This window comes from Oncorhynchus tshawytscha, unplaced genomic scaffold (genome assembly GCF_018296145.1).
Source record: "Oncorhynchus tshawytscha isolate Ot180627B unplaced genomic scaffold, Otsh_v2.0 Un_scaffold_6196_pilon_pilon, whole genome shotgun sequence".
Taxonomy (NCBI): domain Eukaryota; kingdom Metazoa; phylum Chordata; class Actinopteri; order Salmoniformes; family Salmonidae; genus Oncorhynchus; species Oncorhynchus tshawytscha.
The window spans coordinates 345,447-365,938 of NW_024609747.1; the positions used below are offsets into that span (position 1 = coordinate 345,447).

Here is a 20,492-nt window from a genome sequence, read left to right on the forward strand (position 1 = left end):
TGGAAGAAAACCTGATGGAGTCTGCAAAAGACCTGAGACTGGGACGGAGATTTGTCTTCCAACAAGACAATGATCCAAAACATAAAGCAAAATCTACAATGGAATGTTTCAAAAATAAACATATCCAGGTGTTAGAATGGCCAAGTCAAAGTCCAGACCTGAATCCAATCGAGAATCTGTGGAAAGAACTGAAAACTGCTGTTCACAAATGCTCTCCATCCAACCTCACTGAGCTCGAGCTGTTTTGCAAGGAGCAATGGGAAACAATTTCAGTCTCTCGATGTGCAAAACTGATAGAGACATACCCCAAGTAACTTACAGCTGTAATCGCAGCAAAAGGTGGCGCTACAAAGTATTAACTTAAGGGGGCTGAATAATTTTGCACGCCCAATTTTTCAGTTTTTGATTTGTTAAAAAAGTTTGAAATACCCAATAAATGTCGTTCCACTCCATGATTGTGTCCCACTTGTTGTTGATTCTTCACAAAAAAATACAGTTTTATATCTTTATGTTTGAAGCCTGAAATGTGGCAAAAGGTCGCAAAGTTCAAGGGAGCCGAATACTTTCGCAAGGCACTCTATGTGTGTGCATGTATGGGTGTGTATGTATCTCTTAATATGGGTGAAAATTGTGAAATTCCAATAAAAATACTGTTACAAAACAATGAAAAGCCACCTTGGGTCTGACAACCTGAATGAAAAATTACTGAAGATAATAGTGGACGATATTGTCACTCCTATTTGCCATTTTTTCAATATAAGCCTACTAGAAAGTGTGTGCCCTCAGGCCTAGAGGGAAGCTAAAGTCATTCCGCTACCTAAGAATATTATAGCCCCCTTTACTGGCTCAAATAGCTGACCAATCAGCCTGTCACCATCCCTTAGTAAACTTTTGGAAAAAATTGTGTTTGACCAGACACAATGCTATTTCACGGTAAACAAATTGACAACAGACTTTCAGCACGCTTATAGGGAAGGACCTTCAACAAGCACAGCACTTACACAAATTACTGATGATTGGCTGAGAGAAATGTATAATGAATCAATTGTTGGGGCTGTTTTGTTAGACTTTTGACATTATCGATCATAGTCTGCTGCTGGAAAAACGGATGTGTTATGGCTTTACACCCCCTGCTATATTGCGGATAAAGAGTTACTTGTCTAATAGAGCACAGTGGGTGTTCTTTAACCTCGCCAAACAAAATCCAGGTAGAATCGGGAATTCCCCAGGGCAGCTGTTTAGGCCCCTTTCATTTTCAATCTTTAGTAATGACATGCCACTGGCTTTAAGTAAATGTATGTCTATGCATGCGGCTGACTCAACACTATACACGTCAGCTACTACAGTGACTGAAATGGAACACGTTTTATTTTATATTATTTAACTACGCAAATCAGAACACATTCTTATTTTACAATGACGGATTACCCCGGCCAAACCATCCACCGACCCGGACGACGCTGGGCCAATTGTGCGCCGCCCTATGACACTCCCAATCACGGCCGGGTTGAGATACAGCCCGGGATCGAACCAGGGTCTGTAGTGATGCCTCTAGTACTGAGATGCAGTACCTTACACCGCTGCGCCACTCGGGAGCCCCAACACTTAACAAAGAGCTGCAGTTAGTTTCAGAATGGGTGGCAGGGAATAAGTTAGTCCTAAATATTTCCAAAACTAAAAGCATTGTATTTTGGACAAACATTTCACTAAACCCTAAACCTCAACTAAATCTTGTAATGAATAATGTGGAAATTGAGCAAGTTGAGGTAACGAAACTGCTTGGAGTAACGCTGGATTGTAAACTGTCATGGTCAAAACATATTGATACAACAGTAGCTAGGATGGGGAGAAGTCTGTCCATAATAAAGCGCTGCTCTGCCTTCTTAACAACACTATCAACAAGGCAGGTCCTACAGGCCCTAGTTTTGTCACACCTGGACTACTTTTCAGTCATGTGATCAGGTGCCACAAAGAGGGACTTTACAGTTGGTTCAGAACAGGGCAGCATGGCTGGCCCTTAAAAGTACACAGGGAGCTAACATGAATGATATGCATGTCAATCTCTCATGGCTCAAAGTGGAGGAGAGATTGACTTCATCACTACTTGTTTTTGTAAGAAGTATTGACATGCTGAATGCACCAGGCTGTCTGTTTAAACTATTAGCACACAGCTCGGACATTCATGCATGCCCCACAAGACATGCCACCAGAGGTCTCTTCACAAGTTCAGAACAGACTATGGGAGGCGCACAGTACAACATAGAGCCATGACTACATGGAACTCTATTCCACATCAGGTAACTGATCCAAGCAGTAGAATCAGATTTTTTTTTAAAGGTAAAAATAGACCTTATGGAGAAGCAGGGACTGTGAAGAGAAACACACACAAAGATACAGACATGCATACAAGCGCTAGCACACAAACTCTACACACAGGTAAATTGTAGTATTGTTGTATGGCGGTATTATACATTTTGTATCGTAGATATGTAGTGTTTAGAGTTAGGGGTTAGAGGTCCCTGGTGTACAGTAGAGTTAGGGGTTAGAGGTCCATGGTGTAGAGTTAGGGGTTAAAGGTCCATGGTGTACAGTAGAGTTAGGGGTTAGAGGTCCATGGTGTAGAGTTAGGGGTTAGAGGTCCATGGTGTACGGTAGAGTTAGGGGTTAGAGGTCCATGGTGTAGAGTTAGGGGTTAGAGGTCCATGGTGTACAGTAGAGTTAGGGGTTAGAGGTCCATGGTGTACAGTAGAGTTAGGGGTTAGAGGTCCATGGTGTACAGTAGAGTTAGGGGTTAGAGGTCCATGGTGTACAGTAGAGTTAGGGGTTAGAGGTCCATGGTGTACAGTAGAGTTAGGGGTTAAAGGTCCATGGTGTACAGTAGAGTTAGGGGTTAGAGGTCCATGGTGTACAGTAGAGTTAGGGGTTAGAGGTCCATGGTGTACAGTAGAGTTAGGGGTTAGAGGTCCATGGTGTACAGTAGAGTTAGGGGTTAGAGGTCCATGGTGTACAGTAGAGTTAGGGGTTAGAGGTCCATGGTGTACAGTAGAGTTAGGGGTTAGAGGTCCATGGTGTAGTAGAGTTAGGTTAGAGGTCCATGGTGTACAGTAGAGTTAGGGGTTAGAGGTCCATGGTGTACAGTAGAGTTAGGGGTTAGAGGTCCATGGTGTACAGTAGAGTTAGGGGTTAGAGGTCCATGGTGTACAGTAGAGTTAGGGGTTAGAGGTCCATGGTGTACAGTAGAGTTAGGGGTTAGAGGTCCATGGTGTACAGTAGAGTTAGGGGTTAGAGGTCCATGGTGTACAGTAGAGTTAGGGGTTAGAGGTCCATGGTGTACAGTAGAGTTAGGGGTTAGAGGTCCATGGTGTACAGTAGAGTTAGGGGTTAGAGGTCCATGGTGTACAGTAGAGTTAGGGGTTAGAGGTCCATGGTGTACAGTAGAGTTAGGGGTTAGAGGTCCATGGTGTACAGTAGAGTTAGGGGTTAGAGGTCCATGGTGTACAGTAGAGTTAGAGGTCCATGGTGTACAGTAGAGTTAGGGGTTAGAGGTCCATGGTGTACAGTAGAGTTAGGGGTTAGAGGTCCATGGTGTACAGTAGAGTTAGTTAGAGGTCCATGGTTACAGTAGAGTTAGGGGTTAGAGGTCCATGGTGTAGAGTTAGGGGTTAGAGGTCCATGGTGAACAGTAGAGTTAGGGGTTAGAGGTCCATGGTGAACAGTAGAGTTGGGGGTTAGAGGTCCATGGTGTACAGTAGAGTTAGGGCTTAGAGGTCCATGGTGTACAGTAGAGTTAGGGGTTAGAGGTCCATGGTGAACAGTAGAGTTGGGGGTTAGAGGTCCATGGTGTACAGTAGAGTTAGGGGTTAGAGGTCCATGGTGTACAGTAGAGTTAGGGGTTAGAGGTCCATGGTGTACAGTAGAGTTAGGGGTTAGAGGTCCATGGTGTACAGTAGAGTTAGGGGTTAGAGGTCCATGGTGTACAGTAGAGTTAGGGGTTAGAGGTCCATGGTGTACAGTAGAGTTAGGGGTTAGAGGTCCATGGTGTACAGTAGAGTTAGGGGTTAGAGGTCCATGGTGTACAGTAGAGTTAGAGGTCCATGGTGTACAGTAGAGTTAGGGGTTAGAGGTCCATGGTGTACAGTAGAGTTAGGGGTTAGAGGTCCATGGTGTACAGTAGTTAGGGGTTAGAGGTCCATGGTGTACAGTAGAGTTAGGGGTTAGAGGTCCATGGTGTAGAGTTAGGGGTTAGAGGTCCATGGTATACAGTAGAGTTAGGGGTTAGAGGTCCATGGTGTACAGTAGAGTTAGGGGTTAGAGGTCCATGGTGTACAGTAGAGTTAGGGGTTAGAGGTCCATGGTGTACAGTAGAGTTAGGGGTTAGAGGTCCATGGTGTACAGTAGTTAGGGGTTAGAGGTCCACGGGTACAGTAGAGTTAGGGGTTAGAGGTCCATGGTGAACAGTAGAGTTGGGGGTTAGAGGTCCATGGTGTACAGTAGAGTTAGGGGTTAGAGGTCCATGGTGTACAGTAGAGTTAGGGGTTAGAGGTCCATGGTGTACAGTAGAGTTAGGGTTAGAGGTCCATGGTGTACAGTAGAGTTAGGGGTTAGAGGTCCATGGTGTACAGTAGAGTTAGGGGTTAGAGGTCCATGGTTACAGTAGAGTTAGGGGTTAGAGGTCCATGGTGTACAGTAGAGTTAGGGGTTAGAGGCCCAGATTAGGGGTTAGAGGCCAGTTAGGGGTTAGAGGTCCATGGTGTACAGTAGAGTTAGGAGATAGAGGTCCATGGTGTACAGTAGAGTTAAACATTAAGGTCCATTTTACAGTAACATTTGAAACCATTAAACACATTACAGTTATTAAAACCATGGTTAAACATATTACAGTAACATTTGAAACTCCCAGAAACCTTACAGTAACATCTGAAACCATCCATTAAACACATGAACCAGTGACATCTGCATCTAAACAAAACCATTAAACATTAAACCATTTTTACAGTAACATTTGAAACCATTAAACACATTATTACAGTAACATCTGAAACCATTCAACTTTAAACATATTACAGTAACGTTTGAAAACATTAAACACATTACAGTAACATCTGAAACCATTAAACATTAAACACATGAATCCAGTGACATCTGAAACTATTAAACACATGATTACAGTGACATCTGAAACCATTAAACACATGATTACAGTGACATCTGAAACCATTAAACACATGATTACAGTGACATCTGAAACCATTAAACACATGATTACAGTGACATCTAAAAACATTAAACACATGATTACAGTGACATCTAAAAACATTAAACACATGATTACAGTGACATCTGATACCATTAAACATATGATTACAGTGACATCTGAAACAATTAAACACATGATTACAGTAACATCTGAAACAATTAAACACATGATTACAGTGACATCTGAAACAATTAAACACATGATTACAGTGACATCTGAAACAATTAAACACATGATTACAGTGACATCTGAAACAATTAAACACATGATTACAGTAACATCTGAAACAATTAAACACATGATTACAGTGACATCTGAAACCATTAAACACATGATTACAGTAAAATCTGATACCATTAAACATGTAACACATGATTACAGTAACATCTGAAACCAATAAACATGTTATTACAGTGACTCACCATCTGGTCCACCTTGATATGTTTAGCTGCATCTGGAAACACCAGGTGAAACCATTGAACAAACACATTTTTACAGTAACATGTTATTACAGTAACACATCTAAACCCATTAAACACATTTTTACAGTAACATTTTATTACAGTAACACATCTGAAACCATTAAACATGTAACACATCATTACAGTAACATCTGAAACCATTAAACATATTACAGTAACATCTGAAACCAATAAACACATTACAGTAATATCTGAAACCATTACACATTATTACAGTAACATCTGAAACCATTTAACACATTTTTACAGTAACACATTTTTATTTATTTTCATTTCACCTTTATTTAACCAGGTAGGCAAGTTGAGAACAAGTTCTCATTTACAATTACGACCTGGCCAAGATAAAGCAAAGCAGTTCGACAGATACAACGACACAAAGTTACACATGGAGTAAAACAAACATACAGTCAATAATACAGTATAAACAAGTCTATATACAATGTGAGCAAATGAGGTGAGAAGGGAGGTAAAGGCAAAAAAGGCCATGGTGGCAGAGTAAATACAATATAGCAAGTAAAACACTGGAATGGTAGTTTTGCAATGGAAGAATGTGCAAAGTAGAAATAAAAATAATGGGGTGCAAAGGAGCAAAATAAATAAATGAATTAAATACAGTTGGGAAAGGGGTAGTTGTTTGGGCTAAATTATAGGTGGGCTATGTACAGGTGCAGTAATCTGTGAGCTGCTCTGACAGTTGGTTCTTAAAGCTAGTGAGGGAGATAAGTGTTTCCAGTTTCAGAGATTTTTGTAGTTCGTTCCAGTCATTGGCAGCAGAGAACTGGAAGGAGTGGCGGCCAAAGAAAGAATTGGTTTTGGGGGTGACTAGAGAGATATACCTGCTGGAGCGTGTGCTACAGGTGGGAGATGCTATGGTGACCAGCGAGCTGAGATAAGGGGGGACTTTACCTAGCAGGGTCTTGTAGATGACATGGAGCCAGTGGGTTTGGTGACGAGTATGAAGCGAGGGCCAGCCAACGAGAGCGTACAGGTCGCAATGGTGGGTAGTATATGGGGCTTTGGTGACAAAACGGATTGCACTGTGATAGACTGCATCCAATTTGTTGAGTAGGGTATTGGAGGCTATTTTGTAAATGACATCGCCAAAGTCGAGGATTGGTAGGATGGTCAGTTTTACAAGGGTATGTTTGGCAGCATGAGTGAAGGATGCTTTGTTGTGAAATAGGAAGCCAATTCTAGATTTAACTTTGGATTGGAGATGTTTGATATGGGTCTGGAAGGAGAGTTTACAGTCTAACCAGACACCTAAGTATTTGTAGTTGTCATCAAAAACCATTAAACACATTATTACAGTAACATGTCATTACAGTAACATCTGAAACCATAAACATGTAACACATCATTACAGTAACATCTGAAACCATTAAACATGTAACACATCATTACAGTAACATCTGAAACCATAAACACATTACAGTAACATCTGAAACCATTAAACAATGAACACATGATTACAGTAACACATTAATACAGTAACACATTTTTACAGTAACATGTTATTACAGTAATATCTGAAACCATTAAACACATCATTACAGTAACATGTTATTACAGTAACACACTGTCTGGTCCACCTTGATGTGTTTAGCTGCATCTGGAAACACCAGGTCATATTAAACATTAAAAACATACATTATTACTACAGTATACATGACACCATGTCAGATTCAGAACAGACAACCCCCCCCATGTATCCAACAGCATTCATATACTGTCTGGACTTTGGCACCTGGCATACATTATACCGTTATAATTATACATTATGCAGTACATTATACCATTGTTGAATTGTAATTGTATGTATTGAGGTCGCCTACAATGTGTGATGTGACAATGTTACTTCTGTTTTTTTAACAATAAACAAGGTTTGTCAACTTTTACAATATTCCAAATCCCCATAATTTCACAGTTCCCACCATATGTTCTGATGCCACGACATCGCATTGCTGTGACACAAACAATACCACGTAACAAATCAAAGGTCACTCCTGCACATCCACTACTTTGTAGCAAAGCCAAAACTTTGAATATAAAATACATTGGCAATGTATACTCTGAACAGATGAATCTATTCCATGCGAGGACGACTGTGCAGTGAAACCAGGCTACCTTAGCAGCTAGAGGAGTTTTGGTTCAGTTTAAAGACTCACAGTTTCTGTGTCGCAGACTCTGGCACACGGCGGCAGCAGGCGCAAGCATAGCAGGGTTTTCGGTAAACGTCGCTCCATACCTCGAGACGGAGGACAGAACCCTCAGGTATCCCGTCATGGTTCACCGGAGAGACGGTTATGACCACGAGGACAGGCCTTATATGAATGAATACCCGACAGCCGGTAAATAAATTAGGCTATATATATTTTATGGGCGTCCGTCCGGTTATATTCAACACACTTAAGCGTCACCAATCAAGTTTCCATCCAACCATTTCATGCAGATGAATGACCTGACCTATGAAAAAAGTCATGACAGGGCTGATGTAAACATGAAATGCCGGTATTTATTTTTTTAAATGCTGACAGATATATTGTTCATTCGACATGGTGGGATCTTTTTGTGTCTGTAAAATGTATTATGCGAGAAATGGAGGTGGATATGCAAATATTGATTTAATAAACTTGGAGTCACACAATGATACGTTGTGTGGTCCTACCACTAGGACTCTGGAAAGCATGCAATTTATTAGGCTACAGATAAAATAAATGAGGAACTTCACAGGGTGGTGAATGTGGAAGGTGTTGAGCTTGATGCACCTTTCCAATAAATATCGAGGGTCTTATTCTGGTGACATGATGAGCGATGCTTGGCTGCCGATTGACAAATACAAATAATATCGCTCTTCTCCATAATAAACTCATAATGTAGGTAGCCTACCCGCTCTATACAGTGCCTTGCGAAAGTATTCGGCCCCCTTGAACTTTGCGACCTTTTGCCACATTTCAGGCTTCAAACATAAAGATATAAAACTGTATTTTTTTGTGAAGAATCAACAACAAGTGGGACACAATCATGAAGTGGAACGACATTTATTGGGTATTTCAAACTTTTTTAACAAATCAAAAACTGAAAAATTGGGCGTGCAAAATTATTGGCCATAATGACCAGCGTTATGTTTGGAGGGAAAAGGGGGAGGCTTGCAAGCCGAAGAATACCATCTCAACCGTGAAGCAGAGGGGTGGCAGCATCATGTTGTTGGGGTGCTTATCTGCAGGAGGGACTGGTGCACTTCACAAAATAGATGACATCATGAGGCAGGAAAATTATGTGGATATATAGAAGCAACATCTCAAGACATCAGTCAGGAAGTTAAAGCTGGACAATGACCCCAAGCATACTTCCAAAGTTGTGGCAAAATGACTTAAGGACAACAAAGTCAAGGTATTGGAGTGGCCATCAGAGCCCTGACCTCAATCCTATAGAACATTTCTGGGCAGAATTGAAAAAGCGTGTGCAAGCAAGGAGGCCTACAAACCTGACTTACTTACACCAGCTCTGTCAGGAGGAATGGGCCGAAATTATCCAAATTTATTGTGGGACGCTTGTGGAAGGCTACCCAAAAAGTTTGACCCAAGTTAAACAATTTATAGGCAATACTACCAAATACTAATTGAGTGTATGTAAACTTCTGACCCACTGGGAATGTGATGAAATAAATCATTCTCTCTACTATTATTCTGACATTTCACGTTCTTAAAATAAAGTGGCAATCCTAACTCACCTAAAACAGGGAATTTTTACCGGGATTAAATGTCAGGAATTGTGAAAAACTGAGTTTAAACGTATTTGGCTAAGGTGTATGTAAACTTCCGACTTCAACTGTACATGACCTGTGTCTAAAACAATGGATCCAATGGAACAGTCCCAAAAGCGCAAACTCCAAGCTAAATCAATGTATCAAAAACATTTTCCCCAGGTGATGTCCAATACACTGTTTATTTACACTGACAAAGGGATTCTGAGTTGTACAATCCATCCCCTCACCACCACTTCATCTTTACTGTTATTTACACTGACAACGTTATTCTGTAGCTACATGTTGAAATTGTTACTACTCGATAGACCAGAGAGCTGTACTGTAGCTACATGTTGAAATGGTTACTACTCTATAGACCAGAGAGATGTACTGTAGCTACATGTTGAAATGGTTACTACTCTATAGACCAGAGAGATGTACTGTAACTACATGTTGAAATGGTTACTACTCTATAGACCAGAGAGATGTACTGTAACTACATGTTGAAATGGTTAATACTCTATAGACCAGAGAGCTCTAAGAAATCTACAAAACCGAATACTACTACACAGGAACATTCAGTCTGCAGCTGTTTAAATACTTTAGTCTGGTAAACGTGACCGAGAACCACCGGGTGGTACTCTGAAAGATCCATTCTGGAGAACATTTCCCTATCGAACGACCATTGGTATACCTGACGTACCCATTATAACATACCTACAACTACAAAAGACTGATCTCTGGTGGACAAAACAAGAGACTTTCTGTCGACTGACTCTCCAGCAGACGGACTGACGACTTCAGAGACATACAGGTGTAAATATATAAATTGTAATTCCTACCGAATGAGCGACTGTTCATGTGCAAAGTATTAGCATTTACATGAGCATAGTTAAACTGTGTGTAGTGGGTCCATTCTGTCTTTCCCGCTCTTTATCTGTCCCCACCCCTTTCCATTGTCTACCAAGCCGTCATATCGGGCTAAGTCCACTAGGGACTTTTCATTGCATTAGTAACCAATAACCATTGTGTTTATGTAATTACTTAATTACTAAATTACTAAAAAGCCAATTTGTATATAGCGGATTCATAATTTATGCTATGGTTCAAGCAGATATTCAGAATATGACTGATGAGGTATTAATACATTAATAAAGTGACTAATCGATAAGATATTAAAATATCTGAAGAGTTAAATCCGGGAAATAGTAACTCTTTAAACAACATTTTCCCATGGTGCCCCGACTTTCTAGTTAAAGTTTAATCACATAATAATTACACAGAGAATTGATATGACATTGACTTTAATGATAGTCAAGACACGCCCCTATCTTCAAGTGGCCCAGGAATTGCCAAAAGTCCTCACAAGGATAGTAAAACAAGGAAAATTCTCCCTCGTGGGAACATTTACCACATCCCCACAAGGACAAAGGCTATTTTAAGCTTAGGGGTTGGGGTTAAGGAAAGGGAAAATAGGATTTGAAATAGAAATCAAATTGTGGGGTTATGGTGTGTGTGACTGTGTACAAGAGAGAGGGCGAGACAGACCAACAAAACGTTTTACACACACAATAAATTAATGTTATAGCACAAATTAATGATGTACACTGAGACAAAAACAAATAAAGGCTTGGTGTACCACAGGTGTGTTAGGTTGCTAACCTATTCTGATTGAAATCACTAAACAGCTGTTGCAACCACAGTATTTCATTTTCAGAGGCTAGAGTCCACAAGCTAGAGTCTTAATACCAGACAGATTTAATAGTTCCTGAAGTCCTTTAATATAACTGTATAGGACTACAGTTTGTTGTGGGGTATGAAGGTAGGTTACAGTCTAGTTGCAGATGACCTATAATACAATATATTGTGTTGAATGAAACACTAACCCAGTTTTATAGAATGTATCATATATATATAATAATGGTGGGATCTATGTGTTGGCTGAAACACTGCCCTTCTTGTCACTGAAGAAGCTCCTGAGAATGAGAACCTGTCCAATGCTGACAGTGAAAAGGATTATAGTTTCTCCTATCGACCAATAGGACACACGCTCATGGAGGTCCTCTGCTCTGATGCGGTCATGAGCCTCCCGTAACCGATACCAGGTCTGAGAGTCAGACACTACCTTCAGGATCTCATGGATGGACAGACAGGCCGACTCCATCTGGAGAAGAGACAAGATTAATATTAATACATCCTCAGAGGGGCAATCTGCAGTTTAAACATTGCGTTGGGGTCCTATCTAGAAACAACCTCTAAAGGCTCTGGTGGAGATTTGAAAGGATTGGGTATGTATCAGCATACAGAGATCTACCACCATGTTGCTTATACCCATGTAATTTGTTCACATCTACATATGTCAAGTGCCTAGGGGGTGGAGTTAGTCATATATAGCTCTAGGAGTAAGGGATGCTTTCTGGATGGGCCTAGCTGCAAAGGTACCTAGAGGTTAGCTGCGCTTAGCAACACGGATCTAGTGACATACACTAGCGCTGCTTTCAATTGGATTGGACAAAAACAATTAGCTGGGAAGCCAGAAGTTAAATACAATTATTTTTCAACTTACTGACCCACTTCCTCCCTGCTTACCTCATCAAAATAAAAGTCCTGCACAATATGTGGAAAAAATCAAAAAGAATAACTTGTGGGTGGCTTTTATCATACAGTCCTGTGGACCGTTTTGGTTCAACCCATTCCAATTGAATGCAGCGCTAGTGTGTCAATAGGCCCACGTCGTTAAGAGCAGCGAACCTCTAAGTACCTTTCCAGCTAGGTCTTCTGTGATCTACTGTACCGGTGTCAGTGATCTTTATTAGTTATATAAAATGGCATAGATATCTACATCATTAGATACACATGCTGAACAAAAATAAATCCAATCATTTCAAAACTTGTACTGAGTTAGTTCATAAACGCTAAATCCGTCAATTGAAATTCATTAGGCCTTAATCTATGGATTTCACCTGACTGGGCATAGGCCCACCCACTTGGCAGCCAGGCCCACCAACTGGGGAGCAAGGCCCTGTCAATCCAAATGAGTTCTTCCCCACAAAAGGGTTTTATTACAGACAGAAATACTCCTCAGGAACCCCCACCCCCCCCTCAGATGATCCTGCAGGTGAAAAAGCCGGATGTGCCAGATGTGGAGGTGACTAAACTGCACATTTTAAAAGTGGCCTTTTATTGTCCCTAGCAGAAGGTGCACCTGTAATAATCATGCCGTTTAGTCAGCTTCTTGAATGCCACACCTGTCAGGTGGATGGATTATCTTGGCAAAGGAGAAATGCTAACTAACAGGGATGTAAACAAATATTTTGCTCAAATTTTGTGCGCACAAGCTTTTTGTGCGTATGGAACATTTCTGGGATTTATATTTCAGCTCATGCAACATGGGACCAACACTTGTTGCGTTTATATTGTATTTTTATATACAGTGCATTCGGAAAGTATTCAGACCCCTTCCACACATTTTGCGATGTTACCTTATTCTAAAATCGCTAAAATTGCATTTTTTTCCTCAATTGACACACAATACCCCAAAATGACAAAGCAATAACAGGTTACACGTTTGTTCAAATGTATTAAAAATTAAAACAGAAATACCTTATTTACATAAGTATTCAGACCCCTTAAATACCTTATTTACATACATTTTTGGACCCTTTGCTATGAGACTCAAATTTGAGCTGGTGCATCCCGTTTCCATTGATCATCCTTGAGATGTTTCTACAACTTGATTGGTCCACCTGAGGTAAATACAATTGATTGGACATGATTTGGAAAGGCAAACACCTGTCTGTATAAGGTCCCACAGTTGATGGTGCATGGAAGGGTACAAAAAATGTCTGCAGCATTGAAGGTTCCCCAAGCAAACAGTGGCCTCCATCATTCTTTAATGGAAGAAGTTTGAAACCACCAAGACTCTTCCTAGAGCTGGCCGCCCTGGCCGCCCATCAGGGTAGTGACCAAGAACCCAATGGTCACTCTGACAGAGTGCCAGAGTTCCTCTGTGGAGATTAGAAAACCTTCCAGAAAGACAACCATCTCTGCAGCACACCACCAATCAGGCCTTTATGGTAGTGGCCAGACGGAAGCCACTCCTCAGTAAAAAGCACATGACAGCCCGCTTGGAGTTTGCTGAAAGGCACCTAAAGGACTCTGACCATGAGAAACAAAATTCTCTGGTATGATGACTAAGATCTCAGAGATTGAACCAAGATTGAACTCTTTGGCCTGAATGCCAAGCGTCACATCCTGGAACTATTCCTACGGTGACACATGGTGGTGGTAGCATCATGCTGTGGGGATGTTTTTCAGCAGCAGGGACTGGGAAGGCTAGTCAGGATCGAGGGAAAGATAAACGGAGCAAAGTAGAGAGAGAGCCAACACCATAGTACCCTCCAAGCTCGTCATCAAGCTCGAGACCCTGGGTCTCGACCCCGCCCTGTGCAACTGGGTACTGGACTTCCTGACGGGCCGCCCCCAGGTGGTGAGGGTAGGCAACAACATCTCTTCCCCGCTGATCCTCAACACTGGGGCCCCACAAGGGTGCGTTCTGAGCCCTCTCCTGTACTCCCTGTTCACCCACGACTGCGTGGCCACGCACGCCTCCAACTCAATCATCAAGTTTGCGGACGACACAACAGTGGTAGGCTTGATTACCAACAACGACGAGACGGCCTACAGGGAGGAGGTGAGGGCCCTCGGAGTGTGGTGTCAGGAAAATAACCTCACACTCAACGTCAACAAAACTAAGGAGATGATTGTGGACTTCAGGAAACAGCGCAGAAGGCGCAGCAGCGCCTCTTCAACCTCAGGAGGCTGAAGAAATTCAGCTTGTCACCAAAAGCATACAAACTTCTACAGATGCACAATTGAGAGCATCCTGGCGGGCTGTATCACCGCCTGGTACGGCAACTGCTCCGCCCTGAAACCGTAAGGCTCTCCAGAGGGTAGTGAGGTCTGCACAACGCATCACCGGGGGCAAACTACCTGCCCTCCAGGACACCTACACCACCCGATGTTACAGGAAGGCCATAAAGATCATCAAGGACATCAACCACCCGAGCCACTGCCTGTTCACCCCGCTATCATCCAGAAGGCGAGGTCAGTACAGGTGCATCAAAGCTGGGACCAAGAGACTGAAAAACAGCTTCTATCTCAAGGCCATCAGACTGTTAAACAGCCACCACTAACATTGAGTGGCTGCTGCCAACACACTGACACTGACATTGACTCAACTCCAGCCACTTTAATAATGGGAATTGATGGGAAATGATGTAAATATATCACTAGCCACTTTAAACAATGCTACCTTATATAATGTTACTTACCCTACATTATTCATCTCATATGCATACGTATATACTGTACTCTATATCATCGACTGCATCCTTATGTAATACATGTATCACTAGCCACTTTAACTATGCCACTTTGTTTACATACTCATCTCATATGTATATACTGTACTCGATACCATCTACTGTATCTTGCCTATGCTGCTCTGTACCATCACTCATTCATATATCCTTATGTACATATTCTTTATCCCCTTACACTGTGTAAGACAGTAGTTTTGGAATTGTTAGTTAGATTACTTGTTGGTTATTACTATTACTCGGAACTAGAAGCACAAGCATTTCGCTACACTCGCATTAACATCTGCTAACCATGTGTGTGTGACAAATAAAATTTGATTTGATTAGAGATCCTTGATGAAAACCTGCTCCAGAGCACCCAGGTCCTCAGGATGGGGCAAAGGTTCAACTTCCAACAGGACAACAACCCTGAGCACACAGCAAAGACAACACAGGAGTGGCTTTGGGACAAGTCCCTGAATGTCCTTGAGTGGCCCAGCCAGAACCCGGACTTGAACCCAATCGAACATCTCTGGCGAGACCTGAAAATAGCTGTGCAGCGACGCTCCCCATCCAACCTGACAAGCGCTTGAGAGGATCTTCAGAGAAGAATGGCAGAAACTCCAAAAATACAGGTGTGCCAAGCTTGTAGCATACCCAAGAAGACTAGAGGCTGTAATCGCTGCCAAAGGTGCTTCGACAAAGTACTGAGTAAAGGGCCTGAATACTTAAGTAAATGTGACTCACCACCTGGATTCGGTCTTATGTAGCAACATTTGAATTTCTGTTTTTTTACATTGGATAAAAGTAGAGACTCAGAGTTACAAAATGGTATATCATACACTGCATTTGAGGAAACAATGGGAAAGTAATTCTGCTTTGAAAGTCGGTAAACTTGTAAACTCCCTTTTGAGAAAACCATCTGTCAATGTTTTGGTATCTGGTGAAGAGCTCTTTCTATTGGAGAGCCCTTCTTTGTCTACACCCATTCAGCATTGTTCACACCCTCTTAAGCCTTAGCCCAACCTCTCTCTTTAAGGGTTGATCTGAGCGTTCTGTACTAACTTGCCAGCTACTTCCAGACATCTAAGAGAGAGAACATCTCACTGAACATTACTCACCCTAGCAGAGCTGGTTAGGCTGTTACAGTATGTTATCCAGAGCATTGGTGACTGCAATTGTGCTGTCAGATTGTCCATTTGTAAATTCAGAGCGTTTCGTGTTCAGAGTGCACAATGGAGGCTCTGGCCACTTGCCTAACATTGGCTAGCTACTTTGATACATAATGAGAGAACACCCCACTCTGAACATTTTACTCCCCTAGCAGAGCTGGTTAGGCAGTTTGTTATCCAGAGCGTTGGAGACTGTCGTGGCAGAATCAGAATTCTTTAGGTAACATTATAAAATGTTTTATTTTATTGCTTATGTGAGATATGTCATTAGAATGTCTTCTTTTGGATAATACTGTTGGCCGTTTGCAGTTATCTGTTCTCTGTCAGGGTTCAGTTACTTGGGCCTCAGAAAGGGGAGAGGTCAAGCTTGTCTTCATATGTAAACACATCTTTTAAACCATGTGAATGGATGATTGAGGGGGAACCAATTATCTCTTGGCTCCACAGTGTCTGTGTGCCAGTCACTGTCTCTCTGATCTTGTCCAGGAGGGCATGTATTTGATATATGCTAGTGGATGAGGTTTTGTTTTTGGTCCCGAATGGTACCAAGAGCGAGATAAGAACATAGTTTAGGAGACAAAGCTGAACGATAATTTATAGCCAATGCTGTCTGGCTAGGTGTGTCTTTGCTATAAAGGATCTCAGTTGCAATGTGTAAGCACTCTCAGAGAATTAATTTATAGACACTGAATTGATCTGAGAGTCACAGGGTTGTGATGGAGCTCATAATAATTAAAGATGGACTTTATGATAACTCTGACTTGTGTGGTGGTTTGGTCTCATGATTTGGTAAATACAGGAAATTTCCACTACAAGACCAACTGTGCCACAATTGAATTACACTTTGTTGCCAACGTTTACTGACAACGAACATATTCAACGGGTGTTGAGCGTTCAAAAATGCATCACTTATTCTGCGCTCTGGCACACTAAGACGAGAGTCTTGTTAAGAAATGTAGCTAGATAGCTAGGTAAACAATGAATCCCAACACATGATGTAATGTTAGTTAGCATGCCAGCCATGGTTAGCTAGCTAGCTATCGGTACAATAGCGTGAAATTAAAATACCCCCCCAAAAAAAGCAGCACTTGACACGATTACCTAGACATACTGACCAGCTCCAATAGACAGACGCGTGCTATATGGCAGACCAATCCAAACACATCTCTCGGCATGTCCAGCCCACTCATTATCTCAGCCAATCATGGCTAGCGGGAAGGTTGCTGACTTTTTCTGAGCTAAACCAACTAGGCTCGTTATTTAACCATTTTATTTGTATTTACAGATGGCATACAAGTTTGATATTAAGGCACATGAAAGTTCACATGTTCCAGAAGGCATTTCTGCCAAAAAAAATACATTGATAGAATGTAAAAAATAATTTAACAGCCTCCTGTGAAGTCGAGACTTGCGACATACGCCTAGTTTCCTGAATCGGGTCACAAGTGATAGTTTTTTGTATTTAGAATAAATTTGCAATTTAAAAAAAAAAAAACAGCTTTTGGTTTGTCATGATGGGGTATTGTGTAGATTGAGGGGGGGACGAGTCAGTGACGAGTCAGTTACCTGTGTCAGTCAAATGTATATGTAATATAATTAGTCTAATATAATTATAACATTATTTTACCTGTGTTAAGGCTGTGTCTCTGTTCATGTCAGGCAGTAGGGGTCTCTCCTCTCCGGACCTGAAGTCCAGGTAGACGGTCTTGTGGGAGAAGGTAGAGAACTCGTTGCTGAAGCAGACCTTGTAGGTTCCTTTCATAGTGGTGGTGTGAGAGAAGCTATCATACTGCTTCTTCCTCTCCTGATACAGGACATTGTTCACTGGATCTGTTACAAAGCAGTCCACATCATAGTTCCCTCCTGCAATCACCTGGTATATACAACATGGAGAGATTAGGATGATGGTAAGGAAACAGACTAATTCAGCCCTTACGAAAAAAGACTGCAGTCGGAGTGCAGTACAACTGCAGTATGCTGCAAATACTGCTTCCAAAATACATTTGAATTAATGCAGTAATTTTGCAGTGTAACTGCAGTTAGAGTGCTGTATAACCACAGTTACTGCCCTTTTACCGAGGTTTCAAAACTGCAATATTTTTTTGCATTCTTCCAGTGAGTGTGAAGGGACAATTAGAGCATGGGATCAGATAAAGCAGTTCAATGCACTAACTAACTCAACCATATAGGGAAATGGCATCATAACTCCACATATTGAATCACTTACTTGAAAGTCTAGGTCAAACTTCACTCCATTCTGGAGCTCTTCATAGAAACATTGCTTGTCGTTATCAGGTAACTCAAACGTCAACTCCGTGGAACAAACAACGATCACAAGAAACATCAAACTACACAGTCCAAGGGAACGCATTCTGTAGGATAAATGCTGTGAACATGTGGTTATAAATGAAAGCTACAACAACAAACAGTTGAAGTCGCAGCCAGTCACTTCTTCATCAATGTTTCTGTGATGACAGGGTGATATACAAAAAAAACTTTGGAAATCTCCCAGCCATAGAGAATGATAGAGAACGCATCCCTATATTGGTCCTATATGGCGTCTGAGCGCACGGAAAGCACCATTGCGGCGATCTCCATTTTAAATAGTATTTTTGTTTCAAATCAAATCAAATCACATTTTTGTTTCTTCACGATTGTCCGATCTCTCCTAATGACGCTATTGGATATGATAGGGTCATTAGGCGGGATCAGAGAAGCAAGTTGGAAGTTAGTAAAATGGTGGAAAATGGTGGAAGCCATGGCGCTGTCTATGTCTATGTCAACATGACATTTTGGCTACTAGAGGCCTCTATCAGTCTCTATGCTCCCAGCATAACCGACGTGGCATCAAAAAGAAACACTTCCGGGTTACGATTATTTTGTACTAAATATTTTATATTATACCATTTGGACCATGTTCAGAGATTTGGAAACTGTTGAGCTTGAAATCACTTGTTTTCCGTTCTACGGATATTAGTTATAGTAGTGCAACATTTTTACACGTGATGATTACGCTCCACTGGGTGGAATCGATTATGCTGAGCCGCGGGGCACAGGTTTATGGCCCGTGACGTGAAGGGCAAAAACGGTGAGGGAGGAGCACCTTTTTCAAATCGAAATGTAACAGGCAGTATGGTGAATCGTCCAGAAAGATACAACATCTATTTTCCATATGTTTGAATTTTATAACTAGTTTTCATTGGGAAGGCAGATAAGCATTCACTTGTACATGTGAAAACAGAATCCTACTCATTACCCCTCGTGCTTAATTACTTATATTTTGTTTTGAGCCGACTTCTCCGTGGGCTTTGACGGGGCACCTCGCTCACGCCCGGAAGATAACCATGCTTCCCAAACGAATGCAATCAACTGTCACCCAGGGCAAAACACGCCTATTTGGGCGCAAGAGCCAGGTTAATGGAATCCCCTCATTGTAGTGGCAGTTGTTACACGTAAACAATACCGATACGGGGAACCTGAATCTGCTACAATATTACGTCACTGTCAACACTTTAGGACATTTCAGTGGCTACAGGCTTTTTATGTTAAATTACTTGAAGGAAAAAAACATTCTACTGTCATTTGCTCCGGAGTGGTGCAGCGATCTAAGGCACTGCATCTCAGTGCAAGAGGTGTCACTACAGTCCCTGGTTTGAATCCAGGCTGTATCACATCCGGCCGTGATTGGGAGTCCCATAGGGCGGCGCACAATTGCCGGGGTAGGCCGTCATGTTCTTAACTGACTTGCCTAGTTAAATAAAGGTTCAATTTAATATATATATATATATATGTGTATATATATATTAGCAGTAATGCTGCCACAGATGCTTCCACGTTTGTTTTTTGTTTTTTAAACTTTTGTTTTTATTGAGGAACACAAAGAAGTACAAATAAAGTAAAATAACAACAAAAAAGATATGGCAGTACAAAACCCATTTTTTCCAGTATTCCTGACCTCTTTCCTCTTGAGTTCTTAAAGCAAAGGTCATACGCTCCATGTGGTGTATTTCTTTAATAATATCTATCCATTGTTTCACGGTGGGAGGGTATTTTTGTAGTCATTCCCCAGTGATAGCCTTTTTACTGGCTGCCAGTAGGACCTTCAAGAGGTACTTTTCTCTATTGTGTAAGTCATCAGGTATTTCACCCAAGTACAAAGAAATGAATGTTTGTTCTATGTCAAATCCCATTATTTGTCCAATGTTAGATCTTATTTCTCCCCAGTAAGTTTCGATTGTGGGCAGGACCAAAAGATATGAGAGTGATCCACCATTGATAGCCCGCATTCTCTACAACAAGGGTGTAGTGAGCCAGTCTGTTTGATTTCATTTTAGGTGTTATGAAGAAACGTATAACATTCTTCCAACAGAATTCTCTCCATGACTTTGAGTTGGTGGAGCTTTGTAGAGTCACAAATATGTTCAACCATGTTTAATCAGTTATTTCAATGTTAATTTCCTCCTCCCATTTCTG

General features: G+C 41.5%; 1 protein-coding gene across 1 annotated transcript; it reads right to left on the bottom strand.

Annotated features, from left to right (window-relative positions):
* Positions 1-10,774: 10,774 nt before the first annotated feature.
* Positions 10,775-18,543, bottom strand: tmed3 (transmembrane p24 trafficking protein 3). The gene is made up of 3 exons (XM_024409175.2): positions 18,247-18,543; positions 17,647-17,892; positions 10,775-11,651 (listed from the first exon to the last, which is right to left on the bottom strand). The coding sequence occupies exons 1-3, from the start codon at positions 18,388-18,390 to the stop codon at positions 11,418-11,420; spliced, it is 624 nt and encodes a 207-aa protein (XP_024264943.1). The 5' UTR covers positions 18,391-18,543; the 3' UTR covers positions 10,775-11,417.
* Between the last annotated feature and the right edge of the window lie 1,949 nt (positions 18,544-20,492).

Bases quoted from the DNA above. Each gene is read 5' to 3' on its own strand.
- tmed3 (XM_024409175.2), bottom strand. From the start codon at position 18,390: ATGCGTTCCCTTGGACTGTGTAGTTTGATGTTTCTTGTGATCGTTGTT. The intron at 17,893-18,246 runs GTAAGTGATTCA...TGTATATACCAG, and splicing joins AGTTTGACCTAGACTTTCAA to GTGATTGCAGGAGGGAACTA. The intron at 11,652-17,646 runs GTAAAATAATGT...TCTCTTCTCCAG, and splicing joins GAGACACAGCCTTAACACAG to ATGGAGTCGGCCTGTCTGTC.